Source organism: Xiphias gladius, chromosome 16 (genome assembly GCF_016859285.1).
Source record: "Xiphias gladius isolate SHS-SW01 ecotype Sanya breed wild chromosome 16, ASM1685928v1, whole genome shotgun sequence".
In the NCBI taxonomy this organism is placed as follows: domain Eukaryota; kingdom Metazoa; phylum Chordata; class Actinopteri; order Istiophoriformes; family Xiphiidae; genus Xiphias; species Xiphias gladius.
In genome coordinates, this window is record NC_053415.1 from 8,482,402 (window position 1) to 8,499,544 (window position 17,143).

Consider the following 17,143-nt stretch of genomic DNA (forward strand, 5'->3'; position numbering starts at 1 on the left):
GGGGCTTTAGTTTAATTTAACCTGTAACCTCATAAAAGATGTAGCTAGTTAATGACATACTAACTCTTGGCCCCGCACGTAACACTAGGCCACTGCTGTGGGTATTAAACTAGTTAGCTGGGCATGTTGGTATTTGCAGGTTACGTTAGAGCAAATAAACACAGTTTCATTAATTACCTACACTTTTGCTCTTATATTTTTTGGTTTTGAAAAACTCTTTAAACACCAAGTTGTTTATCAGCCTCACTAGAGCTCCATACACAGCACTTCAACATGTGGACATGTCAAAAGCTTGACAGACCTGCTGCACCTTTTTATTGTTGCAAAGCAATGACTGGATAATCACTGTTAAGGGTAGGGCTTCCGCAAACAGTCAATTGAGGTAAATGCAGCATTACATCAAACAAGCCAGAATAATGCACAAATGTACAGTATGTATTGTTATTTACTTATTTAAACACTCCCACCCTCTGTAGAATGCTCTTCTTCACTGACTATGGGAAGGTGGCCAAGGTGGAGCGCTGCAACATGGACGGCACCAACCGGACCCGGCTAGTGGATTATAAAATTGAGCACCCCACCGCTGTGGCATTGGATGTGGTCAAGAAGCTGGTGTACTGGGCAGACACCTACCTGGATTACATTGATGTGGTGGATTATCACGGCAGGAATAGGCACACCATTATCCATGGGAGCCAAGTGAGTATCACATTTCACTGTAAGCGCTGCTTTTTGTCTTCCATGAGCTCCGAATCATAAGGAGCCATTGTGGAAAAACATCAGTGGAAATCTGAATTGACAATTGGCTTCTCTTATCAGCACTTTCTACCTCTTCATTTGACAAACTCATGAGATTGTGACATGAGAGGGTGTTTGTTAATTTTCCGATTTAGGGCACTGTGCTTTATCAATGTAAGAAAGGTGGTAAATTCAGCGCATGTTGTTCACTCTGTAATTCATTCTTTATTTTCATAAAAAAGGTTGTTTGAATGGGGACATGATGGTGTATTAAACTGAAGGAACCGAGGCACAAGTGGGGCTGTCTTCCAAATGAGCATACCGATAGTCTCTGCTGTAGAACACTTCTGAGGCCTTTGATCAAAGAATATGACTTTTCATTAAATAACCCTTTCAAGCATCTTGGACTAGATATTCACCCTTTATGAGGAAAGAAAAATGTAAATTTCAAACACTTTATTGTGTATGCAGATGTTCTTTGCATAATAATGCCTTCTCTATTAGTTTGCGGCCTTGTTAGACAGAAGATCTTCATGTCATTGTATCTACATGACAAATCCCACCCAGCTCCTTTCTGTGTCTTTTCCATAGAAAATATAGTGGTCTCTTTTGTACTAGCCAGCGGTGTCAAAGATCTGAAGTAACAATTTTTCCCACACTTCCTCACTACATTACTATTTTCAATAAAAAGTTCATTTCAAGTATATTCAGTGTACTAGGATTTTTCCATTTGAAGCTTATCATACTTGAGAATGTATATTATGTGACAGTTCCCTCAAACTTGGCTCAATTTCCTTACAGTAAAACATGACATTTTAAAGTAATCCTGGACTCTCTGAATATCCACCATTTATATTTACTATGATGGTCAAGATTAAAACTCAATTCTTATTGGCTGGAGGGCTGTGGATTGATTTTATGTAACAGCTATAATGTTTGATTCCTTGTAACTGCTGAGTCGTGCTTAGGAATTGTTTTGCACGTGGTGGCCTTCATTTTTGTGATGGCTGTACACTGCTATTGTACAGCGTTGTGGAAAAGCAAGCATTCCATCATTTCAGCTTAATTAAACTTCTCATCTGTTAATTACCACAACCCCGCTTTTCTGTCTTCCCTCTTGTGAGGTTGATTCTGTCTGGTTGATTTTGTCGTCATATTCAATCCAACAAGTACTGAACAGTACGCATTACATGCGCTGTAGGTAAAGATGCAAGCACAGTGTATGCACATCCTTTGAAGTAGTATGTGTGAAATTTCCTATGAAAATACAGAGAGAGGTGGTTGAGTGGTTTGTTTTCTGTTTATTTATTCTGATGCATGTTTCTTGGTGCCCCCGATGTTAAGGTGTCATCTAGTGAGCTTACGTTTACTTCTTGTGAATACAGCTCATACAGCCATGTTGCTGAGTGTGTGGGTGTCAGCCTGCTAAATGTAGCATGGAGGCCGTGGTGTCAGGGCCAGTGGTTTCCCCATGGAGTCCAGCTTTTGACCCTGTGTGGGCTACCAAATGTACAGACAGCCCCACCACTCTCTCCCACCCCCCTCGTGCTTGCTGCATGTTGAAAGATAAAAGTCCCTCATTAATTTATTTTTGTTATTGTTTTCTTTGTATTCCTCCTGTGGATTTACTTATTTTTGGCTTCAGGGATGAAGCAAAAAAAAAAGCACCAGGGATCTTTCTTGTTTTTCAGGTGTCGTACATTTATGCATTAGCTGTGTTTGAGGACTACCTCTATGCTACCCACTCTGACCCTTCCAAAGGGAGTTCCTCTGTGGAGCTGCTGCAGATCCACAGGTTCAACATCACAGCAGAGAGCACGACATTAGCCAGCCTGGAGAATACGAGAGGACTCTGTGTTTACCACAAACTCACTCAGCCAAAAGGTAAATTTTTTTATAGAGGTTAACATGTGCAAGTATGTTTCAGATTCTACCCCATTTTATTACTCACAAGCTGGAGTCTGTGTTGGTACAGAAAGATGATGCTTCATTGACTTATAACGATTTTCTGTCCTTTCTGACTTTGTCCACAGTAAGGAGTCACGCATGTGAAATGGATTCATATGGAAAACATGGCGGATGCTCCCATATCTGCCTTCTGAGTGGCAGCTACAAGTCCAGAACCTGCCGTTGTCGTACTGGGTATAGCCTGGGCTCTGATGGACAGTCCTGCAAAAGTCAGTACATATTTTGCCATGGATGTAAATAGATATATTAGTGTTTATTTCAATGCATACTCTTTAAAACAGTCATGATTCTTTCATAAAAATTCCTCTTCTAAAGGACTGTCATTGCAAGTGCTTTCTGTTCTTCATGAATAAGAATCCTGACTTATGAATGAAAAGGATGTTCTGCATCACTGATGTCTTTGATATTGACATGGGTCTATAAAGGTCACGTGTCATATTAGAGCTGAGGGTGTGCCGCACATGCATCAGCCTTAGACTGACAGTGATAAAGATGAGTGCCAGTGGACACAGACCCATTTGAAAGTGACGTTCCGCTATCGACCTGTCGCAATCCTGATTGATTATTGTCATAATGAGGTTTTAAGTTTGTCTGCATTTGTTGTCTGTTCTGATCAATTGCTGGACATTGTGTAGTTGACAATAAAAGCATAAGATCAAATTGATGACACAATCTGAGGGCCCACCACGTTTCGATCGAGGTAACGAAGCACTAGGAGGCTTGGCATGACACATTTGATTTATTCCCCTCTCCGAGATGTTCTGATGACACCAGCTATCTTTCTCTTGCCTGTGCTTTCCCTCTACCGAAGCATAATGAGATTCGGTGCTAAATGGTATTGCTTCTTCATACAGCAGTCACGGTGGGGTTTGATATCTGGGTCTCTTGCAATGTTTAATTGTCTCTTGGGTAGTTGGTCTCTCCCGCACAAAATGATAAATTGAAGTAAGGCATGTGTGGTCCTCACTCCCGGCATCCCAGTCTCTCGGGTAGGGGCTGAGAGGAAGGAGAGGTCTGCTTCTCTCACTGGAAGCCCTCATTCATTCCTGCTCTCACCTCTCCAGTGGATCCCAAAGGGTTTGAGAACATACAACCCCCTTAGCAGCTTGCGGGCCTCTGAGGAGCTGCCTCAGCTTTCTAGTCCTCTCTGTTTGCCTTTCTACCCAGACACCATGTTGTTTTATATCAGAAACAGTGTTCACAGCCAAGGTAAGTATTGCCATTGTGTGTTTGCTCAAGCATTTAACTTTTCTTACTGTCAGGGCAACATTGTAGCAGGAGCGTGATTGAGGGGGGAGAGTATAGTCATTGGCACTGATTACTGGCTCCATTAAGGTGAATGGATGGCCCAGGCTCTGGCTCACATATAAGAACAATGTGGCTGGTAAGAGGGTTTAATGCTGGGATCAGCATTGATGAATTAGGCCAATTAATTGACAATAACACTAAAAAGAGTCTGTCCTTTTTTGCCTTGTAGAGCCCAAAAACGATCTCTTCCTGTTCTACGGCAAGGGGCGTCCCGGGGTCATCCGAGGCCTGGATATGAACATAAAGTCCAGCGATGAGCACATGGTGCCAATCGAGGACCTGGTCAACCCTCGAGCCATCGACTACCACGCTGAATTGGGACACATCTACTTTGCTGACACCACCAGTTTCCTTATTGGGCGGCAAAAAACAGATGGAAGCAACAGAGAGACTATACTCAAAGATGGTGGGTCTAAATGTTGTTTTTATAATAACTGTAGCATTATACAAAAAAACTGTAGCCCTACAATAAATTAAGGTGACTTTATGAATTTGTTATAATAGTGACCCCCCTAATGTAAGGTTAAAGCCATTCCAACACTCTTAATCTACTCAAAACACACTCCATGCAATCAAAGTATAGATCTCATATATTGTAAAAATTATTTTTTTGCGTGTGTAAATACAACACGGCAAAAGAAATTACTGCATATTTGGAAACTGATTTTATTAATATGAATTACTTGATGATTGGATTTGTAATATCTTAGCAATTTCCTTGACAAAACATTATCAGAAGGCTATTTTAGCATTCTTATTTTCCATACATTAAATCCAGATTTTCATGTTTGTAGAACCAATCAAAGTCAATGTACTGCATAAAGGATTTCTTAGAAAACTTAAAATCAGATGACTTTTTTTATATAAGAACAATATATAAATATAAATGTAGATATACATGATAATGTTGAATTCTGTGCTGCTGATTCCGTTGTAGAACTCGACAATGTTGAGGGAATCTCAGTGGACTGGATTGGGAATAACTTGTATTGGACCAATGATGGCTACAGGAAGACAATCAGCGTTGCCAGGCTGGAGAAAGCCTCACAGACCAGGAAGACTCTGTTGGAAGGGAATATGTCGCACCCACGGGCCATCGTGGTCGACCCTCTTAACAGGTCGGGGGGGGGGGTGCCATCCATTGTATTGTACTCTAAAAATTCCATTGCCTGTAGCTAAGCAAAAAATTTAAGCAAAAAAGGCCTGTAACATGTATTGCATGTGTGTACAGGTACGGGTACGGGTAAAAGTTAATTAGATGTGGGCAGGCTGTGGGTGATAAAGGGGAGGGGTTTAAAAAAAAAAAGCCCTACGTTGCAGTCCTTTCCAGTGTAATTTCTTTTTAATTACCCTCCACTCATATCTCCAAAAGGGATTTGGAGATTTTCTCAAAGTTAGAAAAAAGTTGGCTATGCTTTCTGTGATTTCCTGTGATCTCACTTTAGTTCACTAGTGGGTTGCATTGAAGGGAAATTACCATTATATCCTGGATCTAGTTACATATTGATTGAATTAAAATGAATAAAAATGAAAAATGAAGGTACACACTCTGTATGTAAGTATTACGCCCGGCCACTGTGTGCCCCCACAGTACTCTGATGACGCTAGATTTTGCCTATACTGCTTATACCAGCAACCAGCTCTAAGCTGATTTGATTAGTTGGTTAGCTCTGCTACAGAACTTTGTGGGTGTGGTGCGCGAATGGGTTTACAAAACTGGACCTGTGCAGGACTGTCTTTAGCTAAATGTGTAAGTCTGTTTATCTGCTTTGTTATAACCATAAAAGGCATAGGTTTGATAGAATTAACAACTGGACATTAAACAAAAAAAAGTTTTTTTTTCAGATTTTACAAGCCAAAATTTTATTTAACAAATTAACATTACATGTAAATCCTTAAATTGATGTAAAATTTATGCCATTTTTGTTTTTGCATCTTTTTTGCCTCCGATACTCCAGGGGATAATTCATGGTATCTGCATCCAAAGACCACTGTGCCTTTTTGAAGATATCAGACTCACTTTGCTTCAAATGTTAATACTGAAGATCCTCTGCTTTAGCAGACATCTGCTTTGACTGATTACATCAAGCAACTTTCAAAAGAGAACGTGTAAATGTGGGGGGAAACCCCCACCTCCAAGTGAACCAGCACGGTTATCGTGAGAGAACCTGAGAGAGAGATCTGCTGTTTTAATGAGCAGAATATTTTAGTGGGGAGTTGAGGAAGAAAATGGTGGCTCGTCTTGTTCCCTGAAGCTAAAACACAGCTACCAGCTCGTTACAACAATTAACCCATTAGCTGATAGCTGTTTCCTTGTAGTACTTATAGATCAATCGCCATAGTCTTCCTGTGCAAATTTATATAGGGAGGAGCCCACCAGCAGAGATCATAATTATCATATAGAGAAGATGCTGCGAAACTCAATTCATTGAGTGTCTAAAGGATCTTAAGGATTAACACTTTCAGGCTTAAATCGTATTAACACACAACAAATCCATAGCAGTCAGAGATTAGTTATCAAGCCTCAAGGGGGTTGTTCCGAACATTTTGCTATACACAGCTGTTTCACTGGTATAGTGTAGGCACATACACCAAACCAAAACGTATTCCTTGTAAGTTTTGACTTTCTTTCCACTTGTCTGTAACATTTATCAGTACCTTCAAGTCCTAAACAACAATTAAGTCTGACATTTGTCATCTTTCTAGTGTTGTGTCTTGTTCTCCATCCTAAAAATGGCACTGATTCGAACATTCACACTCAAGTCACATGCTATTCACGGTGGTGCAGACTGCGTATTGAAGGAACCTGACATTTATCACACAGATAAAACGCACCCAATTTTAAAATATCAAATCTATGTGTATGCCTCATGTAAAGAAAAAGCATTAAAACAACTGAGTGAGAACGCCGCCTTAAACTTTGCTGGCATTCGTTTAGAATTTCAGCCATGACAGATTGGGGGGTGGTGGAATATCAGCTCTTTTTTTTGTATAAGGGTTAATAAATTCTACTCTGACCCTCCCAATGACAGCACAAATGATTACAAAAGCTAGTTTTGGGAACATTCAGCCTGAGCCCAACAGTCCTTTGATCTCTATCTGCTCTACAGGAAGGGTGTCTTCAGGTGAAATAGATGCACCTCTCCAACTGATTTCTTGGATGCATTCTTGTGACCTTATTTTCTGCTCTGTTTGCTACCTTCAGGCTGTGTTGACATGATAAGGACTACCAGTGTCAACTTAACACTGTCATACCTCTCTATCTTTGCTGCATTAGGAACATCATAAATGTATTCACATAAAAAATCCTCACACAAATAACATTTGACTTGAGTGGTGCTTTACTCACTTGCTCATTTCCGGACGGCTGGATGAGTGCATGTATACGACTGTTGTCACTTATTGGCATAGACTGCTTTGTAGCAACCTTTGTGCATTATCCAATTTTAAATTTATTTATGAAATTCTTTTTAATATTAAGGGCATGAATAAACCCTTACTAAGATAGTAAGAAGATACTAAGATAATAAAAGCAATATTACATTGCACTGAATGAAAATAGGGTTAACGATTAATTGTACTGTCTTTTAATTTACAGATTATTTTTCTCTCTTAATTGATAATTTTGATAATTCATCATTTTTTGTTGTTTTTTGGCAAATTGTGAAAAATGGCCATCACAAGTTCCTAGAGTCCACGGTAATGACGTAACTTTTTTCCAACGAACAGTCTAAAACCCAAAGATATTCAGATTATTATCACATAAGATTAAGAGAACCAGAAGTTATTCACATTTGAGAAGCTGCAACCTTTAAATTTTTACCATTTTCCTTGAAAATGACTCAAACAATTAACCAGTTTATTGAGATTTCAGCGCTAAATGGAAAAAAATGGAACATTGATAATATTAAGTTATTATATCCAGTCTGTATTCAATAGAATGGCAATAGTATTGATAATTTCTTACTATGACAGTGCAACTGCATGGTGTCCATCAGCCCACCTGATGTTGCGTCTGTCTATCACTATGGAGCACCGCTGAATAATTCATGAGGTTGTAAAGATGACTTTGAGACAGAGGGAGTCTTCATTCACCTCCATATCCCATTCTGTTTCATCTTCTCTTAGCCAGCCCTCTATCATTGATGAGAAACAGGGGGCCACATGGCTCAGTCAGCAACACTCAAACAGAGCAAATCCCCTGGGCATGGTTACTAGAGAACAGATCACGTCAAATCGTTAACCCAATCATCTTTCAAATACCACTGGACCGCTGAGAGTTGCAGTCTTGGCATACACAAGATACACTGAAAACTTTTTCTTTTGGTGGGGAATATGAGACTTCTAACTTTGTCTTGATGTGCAGTCGAGCATTACTTTAACTTGATAAGCCTGAATAATTTCTTAGGCTATGATGCACTCTCTTTTGACTGCCAGAGATGTTTGATTATTTTGTTTTACATATGGGAAATCTGGATCCCAGTTTTTTTCCGTTTCAGTCGGGAACACTCTTTTTTGTGATGTTAAAACTGATTTTTCTGAACTAATGCAATATGTTATGTGTTTAGTAGTACAGGTTATGTTCTCTATAATGTTCCCTGTATGAATCAGAGCGGCATGTGAAAAGTTCAGTATGTGAGCACACTTAGTCCTTCCCATGGGTGTACAGAACAGAACACACAAGACCCATTTTACCGTAATATGGAATAGTTCATTTTGAGCAAAGCCTGGAGAAACGTGCTGTCACGTGTGTATTGACTGAAGCAGGATGAGGCTGGTGGAGGGAGCAAGAAGCACGACCATCAAACATCAGTGTGTCATGTATTAAATGCAGGTACGAATGAGGAGCAGGCAGCTAAAATGAACTGCCTTAGTTCGGAAGTTTGGAGGGTGTGATGTTAAGATGTTTCTGCATGACTAACGTCCACTCTGAACTAAAGCAATGCCTCACTATGTTAGTTTATTGGTACAATAATTGCTATTTTTGTTTACATGTACTGTGTGTGTGCATCTCTCTGTATGACAGCTGGATGTACTGGACAGACTGGGAAGAGGATGAGGTCAATGACAGCATAGGGCGGATAGAGAAAGCCTGGATGGACGGATCCAACCGCCGGATTTTTGTCACCTCCAACATGCTCTGGCCCAATGGTCTGACACTGGACCACGGAACCAGCACAATGTACTGGTGTGACGCCTACTACGATCACATCGAGAAGATTCATCTCAATGGAACTGGAAGAATGGTGAGTTTCATTATGTAGCAATCACATACAGTTGCTACATAATGGAGGAACTTATTACAGGAATAATGTTAGCTGTTAGCTACTAGTTAAATTGAAAGCTAGTCAGCTTGTGAGAGTTTAATAGACGGCCATGGGAGGAATTCAATATCCCAACTGAATAAGCGACACTAAATAAACAAACTCTTAATTTTAATGTGTCAACCTAAGTAGTTCTTTTGCATCCTTAAAAAAACGTTCACCAAACACTGAAAACAGCCAAATCATTAACTAAAGAATGTGGTATAATTTTTCCTTGCTTTTTTCTTCATCTCTTAGTTTTACCGTGTTGTTAAATTTAATATTAAATAAGTGAATTAACCATAAATTTAAAAAATATCCATCCTCAGATCAGTATTAAAAAATAATTTCAGCAGGGCCATCTCAGGACATTTTGGTGCCCTTGGTGAGACGTCCCCTGAGGGGTCTTTTTTTTTTTTTCCATTAGAATATTTTATGACAATTATAATCATATAATAATACTTAATCATTTCAGTTGTAAAATTAAACAACATGTGTTCAACTGTTCTGTGTCATGCCATCGACATCATCTGTCAGTTATTATCTTTACATGCACACTTGTTCCTGTTACGTATCATCCTGGTTTTAACCATCTTCAGGATATGATATAGAACACAGCCTGGTTATTCATGTCACTGTATTATATAACATTATCAGATTACTGTCACCCTGTGTCTTTGATGCCTCTACATTGCAGACGGTCTCTGTCATCGTTGTACTGGGAAGCAGGTGTTATTAATGTGAGACTTCCACTCCTGGCTGTTCTGATCATGGTTTTCAATACAATAATTATTTTAATTTGTTTTTTTTCCCCCCAAATTGTTCAACTTTCAGTGCACACTTTCGGCCTCCACCAAGAGGGAGGATGTCAGTGTAAATATTGTGTAGCAGAAAGGTCTGGACAGGATTTAGACAGACCCTCATTAACATCAGAAGTAACAAAATGCCAAACTAACTCCAGCACTGTACAGGTGTGTTCAGCTGCTAAGTATCTCTGAAACAGATGCAAAACAACTACACGCTCTCTTCGCTCACTGCTGCTGTTAAATAACTGAAACTGAAGCCAACCGCTGTTGTTACAGATTTTGTGGCTCAGCGAGGCACTCGCTCTCGAAACCATCCCTTCAGTGTTTTAATGGAGCACAGTGGGCGATTTTGACAGCTGTCATTCCAGGAGCAAACATCTTGATTTATAAGCTGTTTATAGGCTACCTGTATTAAAATGCCTGGATTTGCCTGCCTCGCAACATCAGTGACTTTGTTTTAATTTCAGGGTAGCTTAATTGTTTATCATTATAGGCTCACACTTGTTAAAGCCTACTGACTCTCTCCTTGCACATACAGTATTATCCGTATCCTGATTATGATTTATCCCAGTGTGGATCATATTCTAATGTGTGCATGGCACATAAGTAACGTGGTTACTCGAGACACTCAGAGACCCAGGCCCCAGCAGAGTGTCCTCTTTCAGTCTGTATGTAGTCTCCTCTCAGGTCTTTAGTGCAGTGTGAGCAGGGATTTTTAACAATGTAAGGGGTGCACTGGACTTCTAAAAATAGATCAAGAGGAGCAACTACAAAATATTTTCTTCCTCCTCTTTGGCAGCCCTGAATTCCAGGGTCCAAACCTGGTTTTTATATTTTGACAATGATACAATGTTAATCTGCAAAGCAGTGAAATGATTGAAAACTGCTCCTCTTCCCACATTAACCGCCAACAAAACATCCCTTCATCCCTAACTGCTCCTGTCGACTGTAGCTGTACTGGCATATTAAGCTAATGAATTATTTGCAAATGCTATTTAATCAATGCCAAGATTCTAGCAAACATTATTATAAGCAGACAGCACTGCGTGAATAAATTTGTGCAAAGAAATTGAATCTCATTCATCATATGCTGTGATCAAATAATTTCTAAGCCCATATTTAAACAGCTAGAACCCTGTTTGAGGTGATTGATTTTTCTGTTGCTGGCAGTGTCTTTCCGTTGCTCACCTAATCTTTTGATTACACTGAATGTTTGCTTCATGTTGCAGGTGGTGTACAACGGAAAAGAGCTGAACCATCCATTTGGAATCTCCCATTATCGTAATTTCATCTTTTGGACGGAGTACATGAATGCTTCAGTCTTCCAGCTGGACCTGTCCACCGGTGATGTCACTCTGCTGCGGAGTGAGAGACCACCGCTATTTGGCCTGCGTGTGTACGACGCACAGAGTCAGCAAGGTTGGCTTTTTTCCCTTCATTTACTTCTCATCCAGTGCCACTGAACAGAGAAAAAGTGTCTGTCTTGCACTGAAATAGAACCACTCTGTGCTTCATGTCCAGACATTTGTATCCTCTATACACCTTTCTTTAATGGAGAACACTTTATGATATATACACCGGAGATTTACGTATATACCAATTGATGTCAAATTTTATGGTGAAAAGCAGTAAATTGATCAGTACTGTCAGTGTCTTTGAAATCACTTGGGGCTCCACTCTATGAAGCTAAATAAGGTTTGGAGGGGTTTGATTACTTATGTAACAAATGATGATTGATTCATACTCTTAGAAAGCTGGAAAGAACAGATAGGAGAGGCACTGGATAGGGCTGACAGTGGAAAATTGATAGGCCTTGTTGGCAAGTAATTTTGTTTTTGTTATTCCATAATAAGCATAATAAAACCAGTGCTCAGCCAGCCACTTCAAAATAAGGGCAGGTTGACACTATTACTCTAAATGTAGAGAAAAATAATTGTACACAGTCCAGTGATGTGCTTTGGACTCATGATATGATTTTGTTTCATTCTCGAGAGAACTTATTTTCATACAAAAACTTTAAAGCTGTGGATTTTGAGTGGGAAAGTTCCATGCCCAGTAGATGATCTAGATAAATTGTTGGCTACTGCATATACAGTCTAGTTCACACCATGCAGAGAATTTTTACTGGACATTTCTCCCTTGTCCATGTCACTGAATAGATTAATTGGCTGTCCAGTCCTTTTGAGTGTTACTGATTGGCTCTTACAAAACCAAAAGCGTTATCTCATTGGCTCAGACACTGCCTTTGGGCTCTGTGTTAAATGAGAGTGACAAAGGTTTTTTATGGCTTAACTTTATATGTGACTGTATTTTTTTTTTTTCTTTCGTATAGAGAATGTCAGCTTTGTCCAGAAAGACAAATGACCTCTCCAAGAAGGATAAAAATGTCAAATTTCTTTCTCCCACAGTGTTACCAATAATTCACTTGACATATACTGTACTTAGATCACATGGCATACACCTGGCATGTCTCTCTTAGACAGGAAATTAGTTTTGTATCCAGAGGATGATTTATTTTTGCAGAATTTAAAATGACCCCTGAAACTCCGATGTTCACTGTACAGAAGGAGAATAGGCAAAACAACAACGCAATCAAATGTCACTTAAGGTGGGCTTCGGAAAACGTTACTTTAAATGTACAAAACACCTGATTTGGGATCTATTCCTCCAGGTCACGACGCATGCAGTGTGAATTATGGGGGCTGCGGTACCCTCTGCCTTGCCATCCCAGGAGGCAGAGTGTGTGCCTGCGCTGACAACCAGGTTCTGGAGAAGAACAATGTCACCTGCGCAGGTAGGAGGGCATAATGAATGAACTTCATCTTGTCCCAGTGTTCTGTGATACTGTAATGCTTCATCCTATGGGACAGAGCCCAAATAATAACCTTGTCTGTTCATATGCAAATATGCTAATAAACAAATAAAGGTGAGAAATTATCCTAGTTGTTTTCCAGAAATAAAAGGCAAATCCCAGTTGTTAAACTTGTTACACATATGGTCATGAGACATTATTAACATGTTTTATGTGCCATTATACCTATGCCAATACTTTCCCCTAAACACATACTTCATAGGAATTCTCTTGTTCCTTTTTTTCTCACCACTGTTTCCCCTAGAAGCCTCCAACGGTGGTTTGGAGCCACAGCGATGTAGAAACGATGAGTTCCAGTGCCATAATCACCGCTGCATTCGGGCCTTGTGGAAGTGTGACGGAGATGATGACTGTCTGGATGGAAGTGATGAGGAGAGCCACAGCTGCTGTAAGGATCTTAGAATTAGACTATAGGCCAACACACTGCATGAAAACGCGGGTCGGATCTAGAGAAATATTCATGGGGTGGCAAGAGGGTGGCATGGAGACGTTAGGTAAGTCATTTTTTAGGGGAGGCGGCTTTCACCCCATTCCATCCCGGTAGATCTGCCCCTGATGCAAACAAACAAATATATTGTATGTACAGATTCCGAACATGTTGATACACTTACATGCAGAGCCATGCACCAAGCGAGGAAAGTCAAAGCTTTTTAAGGCTGACTCTCTCGTTCTGTCAACTTCTATGTTCTTAAATGTCGCTGAATCAATTAGAGGTGAAAAGTGTTCCTCCTCCGCACTACTCCCCTTTTGCTCTAGCTGAAGTGGTTTTGCTCTTTAAAAAATATCAGTTATACAGTGTAAACACTAAATTAAATGCTTGGATCCTTTTAGACACTTTTTTTCCCCAGAAAAGCAAAGTAAAATAATGTAATCCTCTGCCAGAATCATCAGAATTGAAAAATCAATTATCTGCTCTGCTGGGATATCATATACTTCAACAATCATCTAGCTTGGTGTGTTTTAGTTGGTATTGTGTGTTCTTGAGAATTTATCAGGGCAACATTTGACTTGAAAATAGATACATAAATGTGGATTTCAGCTTTATGAAGGCAAAGTTATGTTTTAAATAACTCATTGCAAATGATCCATGGCAATTTGGTCAGTCTGTCATCGTTATAAGAGGAGTTTGTTTTCTCACAACCTGTTATTGAATCAAAATTAAGTTCAGATGATTGAAGCAATGCCTGTGATAATGAATGAATGAATTTACCTAACCGAAGCATTGGTCTCAGTGTAGCACAGTCTTGCAGCATCTGGCATTGAGATATTTCTGAACACTATCGCCACTATCAAAGGTAGTAGGGATTATATTGCCTCAAAATCAAAGGTAATTCATCATTCACACAAAGCTGTGTCACAATATTCCAGAACTACACAGAAATTTGCTCACATATATTTAGTTTGATTTATGAGTGGTGAGGCTGAATGAATCTGAATGGTCAATGTGTAATTAAAGTTGAATGACATGATTGAAAATAAAATAAATAGTTTGGCTGCTAGTTCCAGTGATGGATATTGTGTGAAATTGGCTTTATATAAAACAAAAATCAAGCCACTAAAACCACATAAAGCATATATTCTTAAGACTGCTCTGAAAATGTTATGGAGACTGAATTAATGTCAACTAAAGGACAAACCACCAAGGAAAAAAAATGAGTGAGATTTTCCTCAAAAACATTCCCTTTTATGTTTCCTAATATAGCTTGCTGGTATATGAGTGCGAGATTAGTTGAGCTAAGAAGCTGTGAATTTACTTCCATAGGACTGAGAAAGATCATAGGGGCTGGAGAATTGATAAAGCTCTCATATTAAGAAAACATACAATTCTAGCTGTCTTTGCTATGACTACAGAAACAAAGTTAACCTTAATATTACGGCTTTTTCCTTCTCTTTTTTGATTTGTTTATAGCTTTTTTATGTATTTCACGTAAGAGCTGCAAACTCATCGGCGGTTTCTCTTTTTTTCTTTTTTTTTCTCTTTTTTTTGGGTCAAACTCTTTGCAGACAATCACAGCTGTCCCATTGACCAGTTCAAATGCAGCAACAATCGCTGCATTCCCAAAAGATGGCTTTGCGATGGAACAAATGACTGTGGTAACAATGAGGATGAGGCCAACACTACCTGTACAGGTATGTACCGTACCATTTTTATGTTTGTCTTTAGAAATGTAGCTTTGGCTGCCGTTTGATAATTTAATGACTGTCACTTGAATACAAAAGCCTTTATTTTATTTTGTAATATCAGCACTTTGGCAAAATTAGTTACCTTGTTTTACTGGTTCTCTTTGCACAATGATTGATTTTCAGACTTTTTACATTTCTATTTGCTTCCGAACATGCATCATTTATTCTATGAGTGTACATTGAACTGTATACTGTGGTTTCAGCATCAACTGTTGTTCAGTGCACTGATGTACTTTTGTAATTGATTTTTATCAAGCTTAAGTAGACAGTAAGAGTTAAAGATTAAACAGGTCTCTCATCTATATAGTACGGCAATTTTGTGCTTTACACAATGCATTAAAAACATTTAAACAGAGAGAATCAACAAAAACATTTTTCATGATAAGATGCACTTTATTCATCAAAGTCTTTAACAGAGGTGTCTCGTGTTGGCTGAGCAGTCATTACTGTTATAACTTGCGGCTCTTGAGTAGCTTCAGTACAGTGCAATCAATTTAATTGTGTGTGAGCACTCTCCACTATCAAAGAGTTGTATCACCTACGAGGGGCAACTGTATGTAAGAAACACTGGCAGTATATCACATTGCTTCCCATGTCCTCGTTGGTGCCTCTCAGGGGCTTTTTATCCTTAGGGGATCAATCAACAAGCATTAGCCAGAGGATGATGAATGTTCCCTCATCAGCAGACTGACATGCATATCCCATATCAGCAAGACATCACTTGTGTGCTGTTGGTGGCCAAGCAGCATGTAACTGACAGCTCGTCAAGCAACAGCACATTTCCAATGGCCTTTAGACCCTCCGTGTTCTTGGGTTTGATTGAGTGCTAAAGAGTTTGCACTGGGCACGGACACTGACATCCTGGTGTAGTAGTGATTATTAGTGTTGTTGTGCACATCCTGTATTGACTTATGCACATGTGATTGAATTAAGTGGCTTCTTTCGTCTTTCTCAGCCCAGTCCTGTCAGGCCGACCAGTTCTCCTGCCAGAACAGACGATGTATACCTCAGGCATGGAGCTGCGACCGGGAGGATGACTGCGGGGACATGTCCGATGAAATATCATGCAGTGAGTCACATATGGCTATTCACCACGTGTCACATTTGTCACTTTATGTGGATTTGCCTACTACTGCTATTTGTGTTGCAATGTTTGGTCAAGATGTAAAATAGACCAGCCTAGTAAATGAATCGAATACTTATGAGGACATTTAGGGCAATCACTAATTGTTTACTCATAACAGTTGATAATGTTATACCTAATCAGATGAGATTTAAAGCTATAATAATATGATATTTTTTCACTGTCTTATAAAACATCTCTGGGGGGTGATAAGGTTATTGATTTGAACTGCTAACTCAATGATGACGCATCAGTTGGGGAAATTTCAAAACTCACTTTCCATTCTGCACTTGGAAAAACACTAATTGTGACTTTATAATTTATGTAGTGGACTATGTCAGAAATATGTCAACATTTCTGCAATTTCCTCCTAATGAGGAAGCTTCAGGTTTCACCTCTAATGGATAGAAAGAAAATATGTGCTGGGAAGCACTGGCACTGGATAATTTGATGTAATTTAATAAGTGCATTCCTTTATTCACATAATGTCCTTAAAAGCACACCATAGAAAAACTGATTCCCACATCCCATTTTACATTTATATTAGTTGTCCACCTATAGCGCTATCAGGGATATACAGTATGAATGCCATAAATCAGTTACTCCTCCACTTCTGAGCCTCAGCACTTTGTGTTTAGTGCTAATTAGCAAATTTAGGCATGCAAACATGTTAAACTAGGGTGGTGAAAACATATTATTTTAAGCATTATATGGGCTAACTTCTGCTTTCCAGCATTACTGATAGCATGCTGACAATAGCATTTAGCTAAAAGCAGCGCTGTCCCAGTGTACAGCCTCACAGAGCCAGAGCGGCGTGGCTGTAGACTCTTAGGTCCTGTTC

General features: G+C 39.4%; 1 protein-coding gene across 1 annotated transcript in view; it reads left to right on the forward strand.

The window, feature by feature from the left end:
- Positions 1-17,143, forward strand: part of lrp1bb (low density lipoprotein receptor-related protein 1Bb) — a 251,548-nt gene that overhangs the window by 114,442 nt on the left and 119,963 nt on the right. The window contains exons 8-18 of the mRNA XM_040148223.1: positions 477-699; positions 2,430-2,622; positions 2,772-2,915; positions 4,184-4,420; positions 4,952-5,132; positions 9,041-9,260; positions 11,353-11,542; positions 12,795-12,917; positions 13,240-13,383; positions 15,000-15,125; positions 16,135-16,248. Of these exons, the coding sequence (XP_040004157.1) occupies positions 477-699; positions 2,430-2,622; positions 2,772-2,915; positions 4,184-4,420; positions 4,952-5,132; positions 9,041-9,260; positions 11,353-11,542; positions 12,795-12,917; positions 13,240-13,383; positions 15,000-15,125; positions 16,135-16,248 (1,895 nt within the window). The remainder of the gene's footprint in view (positions 1-476; positions 700-2,429; positions 2,623-2,771; positions 2,916-4,183; positions 4,421-4,951; positions 5,133-9,040; positions 9,261-11,352; positions 11,543-12,794; positions 12,918-13,239; positions 13,384-14,999; positions 15,126-16,134; positions 16,249-17,143) is intronic.